The sequence below is a fragment of the Bactrocera dorsalis genome, chromosome 2 (genome assembly GCF_023373825.1).
Source record: "Bactrocera dorsalis isolate Fly_Bdor chromosome 2, ASM2337382v1, whole genome shotgun sequence".
NCBI classification, from domain to species: Eukaryota; Metazoa; Arthropoda; class Insecta; order Diptera; family Tephritidae; genus Bactrocera; species Bactrocera dorsalis.
The window spans coordinates 54,378,851-54,393,675 of NC_064304.1; the positions used below are offsets into that span (position 1 = coordinate 54,378,851).

At 35.4% G+C, this 14,825-nt stretch overlaps 1 protein-coding gene across 16 annotated transcripts in view; it reads right to left on the bottom strand.

The window, feature by feature from the left end:
• LOC105225915 (cadherin-86C) overlaps positions 1-14,825 on the bottom strand; it is a 244,265-nt gene that overhangs the window by 13,543 nt on the left and 215,897 nt on the right. For 15 of the 16 annotated variants that reach the window (XM_049447988.1, XM_049447991.1, XM_049447993.1 and 12 more), the window contains 2 exons: positions 9,155-9,245; positions 6,456-6,637 (listed from right to left, as the gene is read on the bottom strand). The exons of the other annotated variant lie outside the window; for it this stretch is intronic. In XM_049447988.1, coding sequence (XP_049303945.1) covers positions 6,456-6,637; positions 9,155-9,245 — 273 coding nt within the window. The remainder of the gene's footprint in view (positions 1-6,455; positions 6,638-9,154; positions 9,246-14,825) is intronic. 16 annotated transcript variants of the gene reach the window in all.

A 14,825-nucleotide genomic window follows, 5' to 3' on the forward strand; every position in this document is an offset into this window, starting at 1 on the left:
TAATACAAATGTCGGTGTTAGGAAATCAAATTAATATTTTTTCTCGATTTGAAAATCGGTAATCAGCTCCTAGTTCATCAAAATGTTTTTTAACTTTTCTTTGCCTTTTTTCTTTAAAATGGCTCTCAATGCCACATTTTCTCGCAGTTTCGTCGGCTTTGCACTTGAATAATTCAAAATCAATTCTATAAATTTGCGACTTTGCTTTGGCCTCTGCTAAAACTTACTTCCCTCGCCCAAATTGAAGATCGCATTTTTGTAAAGTTTTGGCTGCATTATTGATGTTGTTCAATACACTGTACATGAATTTGCAAAGCAACAAGAACTCGAAATTTAGTATTTCTGTTTTAATACTATCTGCTTCGACACGCTCATCTTTAGAACTATTTCTGATAATGCTTTGATAATATCAAAATAACGAATTTGATTTGCGCTTTTTCACGATATTTCGAGTTATACAATGAGTTGTAGCCGAAATCTATAGATTTGACACGATTTATTGACTTAACGGACCAATATGAGTGGTAAATACAAATGAAATTGAACCACTATACAAGTATTGACCAGTACAAAAAACTTTTTGACATTAGTTTATTTACTCCTTATATAGCATTAATTTTTTTAACCGTTCTCAAAAAAATTTTAACTCAAATCCGCAATAAAACGCGCATCGCCGAATAATAAAAAGCACATATTGTGATGGATGGAGTCATGTGTAGAAGTTCATGCAAGTGAGGAAAGTTCTCTGATCGCCATTCACTTGGGAGTGGCCAGAAACGATTCTTTTACATATGACTCAAGCAGCTCACGACTTCCGGTCTTTGACCAAGTACCCTCTGGGTAGCCTAAGAACATCTGTTTGAAGGCGAGCTAAAATGAGAGGGCGAAATATCCCCTACTTAGGGTTGTGCGCTGGGTTTGGGACCCGCCACGTAAAAAAACACCCCCTGGCCAAATGAATAGCGTACTACACCCGCAACCCTACATAAATTCCACACATAACATCCACAATGGCCGCTACAGCAGATCGAGCAGCTGACCGGCACCCACGCCAAAAAGCTACAAAAGGAATAACGGGCGGCGAGCCGGCCCGCTTCTTTTTTTTTTTCAACGTCACGCAAGCAAGTAGCAACGCTCGTTCAACCGCAGTTTTTCATCTCAGTTTTTTCACCGTTCAACCAAAGCGTTCAACCGCAGTTTTTCATCGCAGTTTTTTCATCGTTCAACCAAAGGTTTTTCATCATTCAACCGCAGTTTTTTCATCGCAGTTGTTTCACGTTCACCCGCAGTTTTTTCACCGTTCAACCAAAGCGTTCAACCGCAGTTTTTCATCGCAGTTTTTTCACCGTTCAACCAAAGCGTTCAACCGCAGTTTTTCATCGCAGTTTTTTCACCGTACAACCAAAGCGTTCAACCGCAGTTTTTCATCGCAGTTTTTTCATCGTTCAACCAAAGGTTTTTCATCATTCAACCGCAGTTTTTTCATGGCAGTTGTTTCACGTTCACCCGCAGTTTTTTCATCGTTCAACCAAAGGTTTTTCATCGCAGTTGTTTCACGTTCAACCGCAGTTTTTTCATCGTTCAACCAAAGGGTTTTCATCGTTCAACCGACGGTTTTCATCGCTCGACCTCAGTTTATTCCATCGCAAACGCAAAATTGTATTTATCTTAAAAAAAAAACCAAAATTGTATTTAACCTAAAAAACCCAACATTGTATTTATCGTAAAGAAAAAAAAAACAAAATTGTATTTAACCTAAAAAACCCAACATTGTATTTATCATAAAAAACCTAGCTAGCTAGTGTGAAAGCTGAATACCCCCAATGAAAATCAACAATCAGCCTCGGATGAGAGACCCTCGGATGAGAGACCCCCTTTTGATGACGACCATGGCAAACGAAATAAGGACTACAAATTGAGGGCATGCACCTGGATTGTCCGATCCCTTAATTGGGAAGGTGCCGCTACCCAGCTGGTGAAAATAAAGGCTGACATCACCGCCGTCTAAGAAATGCGATGGACGGGACAAGGACAGAGACGAGTAGGTCCTTGTGACATTTACTACAGTGGCCATATAAAGGAGCGCAAGTTTGGTGTTGGATTCGTGGTGGGAGAGAGACTCCGTCGCCGAGTACTATCATTCACTCCTATGAATGAACGTCTAGCCACAATCCGCATCAAAGCGAGGTTCTTCAACATATCGCTGATTTGCGCCCACGCCCCGACTGAAGAGAAGGACGATGTGACCAAAGATGCCTTTTATGAGTGCTTGGAGTGCACTTATGAGAGATGATCCCACCACGATGTCAAAATCGTGCTACTTCAACGCCAGGATGGGCAAAGAAGGTATCTTTGGCACTACGGTCGGTAAATTCAGCCTCCACGAGGAAACATCCGCAAATGGGTTGAGGCTGATCGACTTCGCCGGGACCCGAAATATGGTTATCTGTAGTACTAGATTCCAGCATAAGTAGATTCATCAAGCTACCTGGCTATCTCCGGATCGAAAAACTACCAACCAGATCGATCATGTTCTGATAGACGGAAGACACGTCTCCAGTGTTTTAAATGCGCGTGCGCTCCAAGGTTGATTCCTGACTCGCACCACTATCTTGTCGAAGCGAAGATTCGCACCCGCTTCTATGCAGCAAAAAACGCACGCCAACAAACACAAGGAAGGTTCGACGTCGAGAAGCTGCAATAACAACAGACATCGGAACGATTTTCTACTCGACTTGCACTCCTGCTCTCTGAGAGCACTTGTCAACAGCTTGGTATAAGGGAACTGTAGGACGGAATTTCAAACTCCTTATGTACAGCTGCAACCGAAACCATTGGTTTTCGGAAAGTGCAAAAGAACAGCTGGTACGACGAGGAGTGCCGTGTCGCAGCGGAGAGAAAACAGGCTGCCTACCTCGCAACGTTACGATCGACCACAACACGTGCGGGATGGGATAGATACCGAGAGTTGAAGAGGGAAGCGAGACGCATTTGCAGACAGAAGAAGAAAGAGGCCGAAATGCGTGAGTACGAACAGCTCGATAAGCTGGCCGACAGGGGTAATGCTCGAAAATTCAACGAAAAGGTGCGGCGGCTTACAGAAGGTTTCAAGACCGGAGCATACTCCTGTAGAACCCCCCAAGGTGATCTAGTTACCGATGCCCAGAGCATACTTAAATTATAGAGGGAACACTTCTCCAACCTGCTGTATGGCAGTGAACGCACAACACCGGGAGAAGGCGAACTCGATACCCCCATCGATGATGATGGAGCAGACGTTCCATTGCCCGACCATGAAGAAGTTCGAATAGCAATTGCCCGCCTGAAGAACAACAAAGCGGCAGGGGCCAACGGATTGCCGGCCGAGCTATTCAAACACGGCGGCGAAGAACTGATAAAAAGGCAGCTTCTTTGCAAAATATGGTCGGACGAAAGTATGCCCAACGATTGGAATTTAAGTGTGTTATACCCAATCCATAAAAAAGGAGACCCCACATTCTGCGCCAACTACCTTGGGATTAGCCTCCTCAACATGGCATATAAGGTTCTGTCGAGCGTATTGTGTGAAAGATTAAAGCCCACCGTCAACAAACTGATTGATCCTTATCAGTGTGGCTTTAGACCTGGTAAATCAACAACCGACTAGATATTCACCATACGCCAAATCTTGGAAAAGACCCGTGAAAGGAGAATCGACACTCACAACCTATTCGTCGATTTCAAAGCTGCTTTGGACAGCACGAAAAGGAGGTGCGTTTATGCCGCGATTTCTGAATTTGGTATCTCCGCGAAAATAATACTGCCGTGTAAACTGACATTGAGCAAAACCAAAAGCTCCGTCGGGATCGGAAAGGACCTCTCCGAGCCGTTAGATACCAAACGAGGTTTCAGACAAGGCGACTCCCTATCGTGCGACTTCTTTAATCTACTGCTTGAGAAAATAATAATAGATCATAATCGAGGAGGTACAATCTTTTATAAGAGTGAACAGCTACTGGCGTATGCCGACGATATGTATATCATCGGCCTCAACACCCACGCCTTTAGTTCTGCTTTCTCTAGACTGAAGAAGGAAGCAGAGCAATTGGGTCTGGCAGTGAATGAAGGCAAGACGAAATATCTGCTGTCATCAAACAAACAGTCGTCGCACTCGCGACTTGGCTCTCACGTCAGTGTTGACAGTCATAACATTGAAGTCGTAGATAATTTCGTCTATTTAGGAACCAGCATTAACACCACCAACAATGTCAGCCGGGAAATCTAACGCAGGATTACTCTTGCCAACAGGTGCTACTTCGGACTGAGTAGGCAATTGAAAAGTAAAGTCCTCTCTCGACGAACAAAAACCAAACTCTATAAGTCGCTCATAATTCCCGTCCTGCTATATGGTGCAGAGGCTTGGACGATGACAACAACCGATGAGTCGATGTAACGAGTTTTCGAGAGAAAAGTTCTGCGAAAGATTTATGGTCCTTTGCGCGTTGGCAACGGCGAATATCGCATTCGATGGAACGATGAGCTGTACGTAATATACGACGACATTGACAGAGTTCAGCGAATTAAAAGACAGCGGCTACGCTGGCTAGGTCATGTTGTCCGGATGAATGAAAACACTCCAGCTCTGAAAGTATTCGACGCAGTACCCGCCGGGGGAAGCAGAGGAAGAGGAAGACCTCCACTCCGTTGGAAGGACCAAGTGGAGAAGGACCTGGCTTCGCTTGGAATATCCAATTGGCGCCACGTAGCGAAGAGAAGAAACGACTGGCGCGCTGTTGTTGACTCGGCTATAATCGCGTAAGCGGTGTCTACGCCAGTACAGAAGAAGAAGAGAAGAAGACATATTGTGATCAAATTGATAACACTGCAAACCTACAGCAAGAATTTAGGGGAATTCCCTTGGCATAACTTTTAACTCTTTGACGTACTCGCATCAATTAGCGCAACGAAATTCGCTTCCAACTGTGCGCACACAACTTGCACTAAACAAACCAGTTTTGATTATACGAACTGTCGCACGCTTGTTTTACAAATTTACAAAAAATAAAATACTCCGATTTAATTTTAATGCGTAACAAAAAATATGGATAATTACACAGCGGATCTGCAGTAGATAATGAACTCAACTGCAACAATGTTTTTTGTTTACATTATTAGCTGAAAATAACGGGAAAATTTCAATTCTCTTTTCATCAAATGTATACTTCTACACACCACGAGTCAGACGTGATAATCATGTTAGGCACAGAAACTATACCACGAGTCAGGCTCGTGATAATCATATTAGGCACAAAAATTTAACCACGAGTCAGACTCGTGGAAATAGGTCAAGGAGTTAAATTTCTCTCAACTGAGTTGTCATGATAAAGGTGGGTGGTGCAACATATCATGCATATTTATTTTGAAAATGGGAGAAAGTTCAGTTCGATGGAGATTCAAAGGATTCGAGGGTCTCCTGAGCTTGAGAGCCCTAGGGCACTGCCCAGCCAAGCCCCTAGGAAGCTTCGCCACTGAATAACTTTTTGAAAAATTTTGCCCACAAGTGGTTAGTTATAGGGTTTCGGTTAATGGCGTCACAGTGGTCGATTACTTCCATCTACGACCTCGTAATATTCGTTTCACCAATGAATGCAGGCACGAAGTTTCATCAAATATCTTAATTTTTCCTCAAGTTACAGCTTGCACGGACAAACAGACAAACAGGCACCGGATTTTAACTCGTCTCGCTATCCTGATCGTTTATATATAGATAACGCTATATCTATCTTGCTTAGTTTTACGTGGTACCTACAAACGTTAGGTGAACATGTTTAAAGAGTATAGAAACAATGTTACCGAATTGAATTCGTGAAAGAGAGTATGCAGATACCTAATTTATATGGTATATATAACCCGTATCTTCATAGCTACCAAGTTCGAAGTTTTGTTTTTTTAAATTTTAGATCAGTTTTATTGTTGTGAATGGTTCAAATGACAAAATAAAATACGAAATTATTGTTTCCTTGTGTTTTTGAAGCATAAGACTTTTCGTTTTCATAATGTCTAGTTAGTAACCAACTATCAGTTAAGGTCTGGCGAGAAAAAGAATTTCTCCTCTAATAAAGAATTATAACACTATATCCCAATGGCTTCCCGATTGTATGCGGTATCGTTTGTACGATTTGCTTGTGAGTAACGCTTAGCGATTCGAAGACAACTAATATTATTTTTAATGTACGGCTAACATCCATATTTTAGCGAATGTAATATTTTGATTAATTTAACTGTTGTTGAACTTATATATATCAATTCTCATAATGAAAAGTTAAATTATTGAATTTGATTGTTCATACGTCCCCTTGTCCATGTGTGCATGCTACCATTATTTGAAAAATTCTTGAATTTCAATAATAGACGATGCTGTTTTATATTGATTTAATACATAACCAAGGATAGAAAGGGAATTTATATCCACATGCCTTCGTTGCTCTTCTGCTGAACGCTTACGGCGATTTCCCTCATTGTTGTTCAACGCTGCCTGAACGTCGTTTTCGTTAAAGTGGTCGCGTCCATTGTGAAACTCCCAGCGTGTTGGTCTCGTTCGCGAATCTGTTGGTTTCTCGGCGGACCAGGCCTCTCGGCGTCCCATCCATTCAGCGACCTGTTTAAGTTAAAATTTTTCAAAATTACATAAAGTCATCTGTGTATATATTTACATACATATGTATATGAAAATTTTGCAAACAAATTTCTAAAAAATATTATAGAAATATGTACAGTATACTCCCGAAAAGTAAATCGATTGGTATTTTGGGTAATTTACTTTTTCGAATAATTTACTTTTCCAAATATATACATAAATTATCTGTTTTTATAATATTAAATGCATTTTTAAACTTAAAAAATTCATTCATTTATTTGCTTCAATAAAACATATGGATTTACATGAAAAACATATGTATTTATTATGAAGAGAAAAAATTTTGAATATTCTTTTGTTTTTTTTCTTTTGCAATATATTTTCTGACCATTTACATATGTACATATCTCAAAGTTTATTTACTAAACAGACGCGATAAACAAGAGAGTAAGTGTTTTTGCAACATCGTAAAAAACGCTGCTTGCTTCGTTTCGAATTTTTTATCACATTCTCTGAAAAGTAAATTAAAAAATTTACTTTTTCGAGGTGCATGTGTAATCTTAAAGGTGATTTACTTTTCCGCGATTATTTACTTTCTGAGAATTTACTTTTCGAGAGTATACTGTATTTACTGGTGCTGTATATGTATTTAGATTAAGTTTTTAGTCCGACACCACTGATATGCGACCAAGGATAAAAGTTGCTCACTACACAAGATAAGCCAAGAACTTGAAGCATATGGGGTATTCCATACCAAATCGACCACTTTTGAACCCGATCCCTTTAGATTTTGCTGAAACTTATCCATCCTTTTCTACCCTTTGAAAAACATTTTTGAGAATTTTTTCAAAATTTTTTGTCCAACTTCAAAAAAGTTACGAATTTTTCAAAAAAATGGCTTTTTTATTTTCAAATAGCCATAACCTTTATAAAAATTTACTTTTGGGGACCCTTTTTGTTAAATTTTTGTTTTTGAATGAACTTTTCGAAAAAATACACAAAAAAAATTTAACACGATCAATTATATAAAACAAAAAAACTAAAGGGGTCGGGTTCATAAGTGGTCGATTTGGTATGGAATACCCCATATGCATACGTCGTATATGTAAAATTGTGGGACGATTGAAAGCTACTGAGGAACTAGTTAAAAATACTAAGGTAGGCAACTTAAAAGCAGAATATTATCAAATCAATATAATAAAGTTCTTGATAATAAAGTTACTGATAATATTAGTAACAAACGTAAATTTTGGATGCTACTTTTTCAAAAGCATGCATTAAACTAACATTAAACCTCTACTAAATGTCCAAGCTCCTCCTATTTGTGGATTTGTGTTGGTAAAATTGAAGAAATTTTCAATTATAAAATTTATCTTACGAGATAATAAGCCAGGGTTCCACTGCTTGCTGTGTCAATAATGCTATTAAAAAGCTATTTGATAACGGATCGGGCACAGGTTTAGCGAAGCAGTAGTAAGCACTTGTAACCAACATTTCAAAACGACCATCTGTTGCCTTGGCCCCTTTCCTAATGATTTTTTAACACTTTCTCAAGAGATTACACCCAAAATTGGACAAAACATGTATCAAAATAATGATGTATGTTAATTCAGTAATTAATTTGATGCTACTCGTGCAGCTTTTAACTTTTTACTATTTCGTATATGGTATAAGTATGTATTTAAACAATTTAAGTTTGTATGTAGTAAAATAGAATAGGTTTTAGCTAAGTTTATAAAAAATAGCAATGGACAAAGAAATACCTTTAAATTAGTATCTAAATATGTGTGTATGGATATGGGCAGTAGAGCTGGTCAATTTATTTTCTATAATATCGCGTAAGCGAATAATGTTCTTCGGATCATTATGACCAACTTTGCCCAAGAGGATATGAGCCTAAAACCGGTTTCGGGTTAGCGATTTTTAAGGCGAAATTTAAAAAATCTGAATATCCGATCTGGCTGATTCCGACAAATTATCAATAGAATATCAAAATTCACCTAAGAAATAATTTTCGTTCGGATATCTCAAAAATTGATAAACAAATTTTTATAATCCCTAAAAAACGTCCACAGACTCTTAGCAAAGTTGTTCTGAATTTCCCGCATTCGCGATTTCTCTGGTTTTTGACTCTCCTGTGAATCGCCCCACTCTTATATTACAGAAAATAGAAGTTCACAAGAAGATTTAAAGATTATGAGTTTTACAAAAAAAAAGTTAAAAGAAAATACTAATGCAGAGCAAAATGATTAAGATGTTACTCTGGTTAGTATTCCTACAGGTAACCCCGAAAATTTATGAAATTACGCAAAAATGTTTGTAGTCCAATTTAAAAAGGATTGTCTATATAAGTGAATACATTTAAATAAGGAAACAAAATAAGATAACTTAAAATTTTGCATACGAAACATTCAACAGAAATTTATTATTTAAAATGTGAAGAAAAGCTAGAGGTATTTTACATTTAAATTTTTGTGCCAAAAGAGATGGAATTACTTGCAAAGGAACATATATAAACTTTACAAATTCAAAATCTACCTGAACAGATTTTGCTTGTTTTCCATTTGCCATTTCCCTATGCACTAGGTGAACATCGTCTTCAGTTTTAATGATATTAACTATTCTCTTGCTACAATAGAAAAAGAAAGAATTATAGAAAAATAATTTACGGGTAAATACAGATAAGGATAACATAAATACATATAATAAATGCGAAAGAATAATGTCCTTTCACAAAGGTTTGATTTCCTCAAAAAACATTGTATTAACACCCTCTGTATATACATATGTATCTAACTTAATAACATGATTCTGCTATAACAGCTATACATATAGTTAAATTATGAATATGTAGATTTTTTTTGGTTCAATCCTTCTAATGTACGCCTGAAGCTTGGTATATACAATATGTTTGTTTACGACGCGAAAAGTGTGTCATACGATTTCTTCTATGGAAACGAGTTTCTTGAAATTTTGTGTTTTCGATGGATTCACGGCTACAGAGGCGTTGAAAATGTTTTGAAAGCGATTAGGGATTCTACTTTATAACAGAATTATTTGTTCCACTCAAGTATTCAGTCAGGGTCGGCCCGCCGATATAAGCAAGTTAGGCAATTGCCTAAAACGCAAGAATTTTAGATAGGCGATTTTTTTGTTACAATTTTTATTTAAATAATGTGGAAAATAATTCAAAAAATTACATATTTTACTTATTTCATTTGTATATAATATATTAAAGTCATAATTTTATATTTTGTCATTCTAATACAAATATTAACCAAGAACATGACAATTATTATTTTTTTTAATAGTAGCACATAATGATTGTTGGTACACCATGCAACGTTCCTTTGTGTCGATTGCGATTATTCCGTTGATCACATAATTAAGTACATATATACATACATATGTACTTTCGATCAGAAATCACACTAATACGTTTGAGAAAACATAAATGATAGTTCAATTTCTAGTTTTCCATTATTGATACTGCATCGTCTTTAATCGATGAAAGATACGACCAGATGAAACAAACGTTTGGAATTTTCCATAACTCATGGTGAATTGACAGATAATCATATCATACATAAGTATGTACATTAGGGTGATTCAAAAAAAAATTTTTTTTGTTTTTTTTGATTGGTACTCGGAAAAATGGGTTCCTAGATACCTCTAAGAAAGCCTCTCCAAATATGAGTTTTTAATTGTAACGGGAAGGTCCTCCGCCTAACGGTTTTCCTATTTTTTCTTATTATCAGATAGAAACATTTATATCTCGCTTCCAACTACTTGAAAAAATATCTTGTTAATTAGATTTTGTAGGAAATTGAATGCTCTAAAATATGGTCTCTTATTATTTTTTCGTAAACCCAACCGTTTAAAAGATATTAACAGTTAAAGTTTGATTGTTTTTGGTACAATTTTTTATTTCTTATTAATTTTATAACTCAATGAAAAAAAATTATAATGAATAGGTTTTTGGAGAGGCTTTCTTAGAGGTGTCTAGGAACCTATTTTTAAGAGTACCAACCGAAAAAAAAAAAATTTTTTTTTGATCCATCCTAATATGCATTGATGTTTGACGATGAATATCTCGTAAACGCTTAACTTAATCGAAAAATCATAGTAGACCATTTTTATAGAGCAGTAAATTTCCTACAAAACTATGTGTTTCATCAGTCATAATAATTTTTTTTCATTGAGTTATAAAATTAATAAGAAATAAAGAATTTTTCCAAAAATAGTCAAATTTCAACCGTTAATATCTTTTAAACGGTTGGGTTTACGAAAAAATCATAAGAGACCATATTTTAGAGCATTCAATTTCCTACAAAACCTAATTAACAAGATATTTTTTCAAATAGTTGGAAGCGAGATATAAATTTTTCTATCTGATAATAAAAAAAATAGAAAACCGTTAGGCGGAGGACCTTCCCGTTACAATTAAAAACTCATATTTGGAGAGACTTTCTTAGAGGTGTCTAGGAACCCCTTTTTCCGAGTACCAATCAAAAAAAACAAAAATTTTTTTTTTTGAATCACCCTAATGTACATACTGGAGAGCTGCAACGAGTATGATTAAATCAGAACAAATAGTTGTGCCTAAAACACAATCAAATCAATTCAGTTCATCATAGACAACATTATTGATCAATTCGAGTACCCGCCAGCGAAATTCATTTGATGCAACATGAAAATCTGTTCTTCGCCAATCACGATCGAGTAAACGATATGGCTGGCTTAGGTTCAAATCGTGTCATGTTTGAACATGTGCGCATATTACAAATTTTCGGTCCTTAAAAAATGGAAATTCCATCGAGTGCGTACATACATTTTTTGTATGTACGTACTCGATGGAATTTCCATTATATGTACATATAACATAAGTATAGTCATACATATGTATGTATTTGAAATAGAACAGAAGTGCACGAATAAATTAGTGTTTAGGGGATGATATACAAACCGAACGCTCTCGATCATTTCTATCATTGAAATATGAGTATGCTCCAATGCGAACGTCCATAAACAAGTCATGTATAAGCTGATCGCTTATGATTGAACGTTGTTCTCTATCGCTGATTTGAAGACAAACGGTTCGATTCGTGTACATGAATCGGACTGACAGAGTAACAGATCAATACTCGATTATGAACAAAATATTTTTACTCCTTGCAGTTCTCTGATACATATTGTATATGTAGATGTAAAAGATTTATGGCGTAATTTTTTGAGATAGGAATAAGAATAATTAAGTGAATGATTAAAAGGGATTGTAAAAAAAGTAAAGGTAAATACTTGCCGTAGTCTCGTATTCTAATAATTTTAGTATACCATCCCACGATTTCAGGGTTAAAAGTGATATGGTTGGATAGGGCTGGTGGTCCAGATTAAGAAAATATATAATTGTTGCCGCCGCAAACTTATAGTTTTCGAGATATTTGCATTTAAAGTTGAAAATTTTGCAAATTTTATCTTGCAATTTCTCGATTTCTAGAAATTATTTATGTCATATTATGCAGTTTTTATTCACTTATACTTCATTACATTCTTTATACATATTTATTTTTCAGTAATTATTTAGTTATTTTACACAATTTTCATACCATGCACAATAACAAAAGTATTCCGTGTTTACAGATATTAAGTGTTGCCATAATTACACATTTATCAAACGAATAGGAATGAATAAAAAACTCAAACGCTGGAAGCAAATACCATCTGAAATAAATTTTCCATTGTAATAAAAAAAGTTTTAAGGCTTGTAAGTATGTTTAATCTAATAATTTAATAAAAGGATCATAATGATTATTTGCAATACAACAAAGGCATAACAGGTAGTCCATTCGCGTCCCACTTCCTTATGCCTTCGGCCGCACTTTAAAAAATAACCCTGGCCAATCCAACACCGGGGTGTGTCAGATTTTTTTTGAGTAAAACTCCTTTTTGCGTTGGCGGCCTTCGGCCGCGCTTCAAAATAAATAGCCCTGACCGATCCAACACCGGGGTGTGTCAGGTTTTTTTTGAGTAAAACTCCTTTTTGCGTTGGCGGCCTTCGGCCGCGCTTCAAAAAAAATTACCCTGGCCGATCCAACACCGGGATGTGTCAGGTTTTTTTTGGAGTAAAACTCCTTTTTGCGTTGGCGGCCTTCGGCCGCGCTTCAAAAAAAATAGCCCTGGCCGATCCAACACCGGGGTGTGTCAGGTTTTTTTGAGTAAAACTCCTTTTTGCGTTGGCGGCCTTCGGCCGCGCTTCAAAAGAAATAACCTTGGCCGATCCAACACCAGGGTGTGTCAGGTTTTTTTTGGAGTAAAACTCCTTTTTGCGTTGGCGGCCCGATCAAAAATCATGATGTATCAAGAAAAGGGGCAATGATTTATATATTTGGGGTATAACCTTATTTTTTTATTCATTTTTATTCGATTGATAAATGTATAATTATGGCAACACTTATTATCTGTCAACACGGAATACTTTTGTTATTGTACATGGAATGAAATTTGTGTAAAATATAAAATGCTTATTTTAAGCAAATAACTAAATAATTACTGAAAAATAAATATGTATAAACAATGTAATGAAGTATAAGTGCTGCATAATATGAGATAAATAATTACTAGAAATCGAGAAATTGCAAGATAAAATTTGCAAAATTTTCAACTTTAAGTGCAAATATCTCGAAAACTATAAGTTTGCGGCGGCAACAATATTTTCGTAATCTGGAGCAGAAGCTCTATCCAACCATACCACTTTTGACTCTGAAATCGTGGGATGGTATACTAAAGCCGACCCCAAACTTTTATCAATACAACAGTTATTAAATCAAATATATATAATGATATTAAGAATTATGGCCCCTATTAAGGTTTTCAACCCAACCCAACCGAATTTTTAATAAAGTTTTGAAATTCAAACCTCATTTTTTTGTGGTATTATGGATTTCAAATCTGTGTCAGCGGGGTTGACCGGAGCAAAACAAATTTCAACTAGTACCAAGCAATTGTAGACGAACACACATTAAAAACAAAAATTATAAATAACTGAAGATGCGTAAAATAAAATATTTTGTTTATGTTTAAATGAGTTAAGCATCCGCCCACTGGGAAAACTGGCGCACTAAAACACAACTTGTTATATATCACATTCATATACATACATATGTATGGTTTAGAATCTAAAAAACTTAATTTTACGGTTCAGACCAAAATTCAGGTCGAAAAATAAGTGAAAACCGTTACCAAACTGTTTTCGGAGTTCGGTTTATTTTCCGGTAAAAACCGAAAACCGCTAACAAAGCAGTTTGGTACTGTATATAACTGATTAGTCATTGCCGGTAAACGCTTACCGTTGTGTTATAACCAGGGACCGGAAATAAGAGTTATTTTACAATTTTTAATAAAAAAAATCATACGTAAAGGAACATCGTAGAAAAGTTTTGTTTACACCATCATGATTTTTAGGTGAACTATATGCGAAATATTGTATGATTTTTAAATTTTGATTTTTATATATTTAGATCAAAAATAAAAGTTATTTTTGATTTCTATTTTTTTAGATCAAAAATAAAAGTTATTTTTGATTTTTATTTTTTTAGATCAAAAATAAAAGTTATTTTTGATTTTTATTTTTTTAGATCAAAAAATAAGAATTATTTTTGATTTTTATATTTTTAAATCAATAATAAAAATCAATTCAAAATTTGTGGCCTAATATGTTTCTTAATTTCTGTTAAGCTTTAAAGTAAAACTAAGGTGTACGGTTATAATAACAGCAAAAAATAAATAAATACAAATTTTGAATTGATTTTTATTATTGATTTAAAAATATAAAAATCAAAAATAAATCTTATTTTTTGATCTAAAAAAATAAAAATCAAAAATAACTTTTATTTTTGATCTAAAAAAAATATATAAAAATCAAAAATAATTTTTATTTTTGATCTAAATATATAAAAATCAAAAATAACTCTTAATTTTTGATTTTTTCGATAAAAGTCATAAGAGTTACGGTCCCTGGTTATAACACAAAACTACCCCGAAAAAATATATATAAAAATTCAAGTATTTACTTGCGAAATTTCCAGCAAGACCCCTTATACTTAACCAAGTATAAGCAGGATTGCTTAAAATAAGCTACGGCAATCAAAGAAAAAAACAAAAGCGTATTTGCGAATTTAATTTTACCACACATACATATGTACATATATTT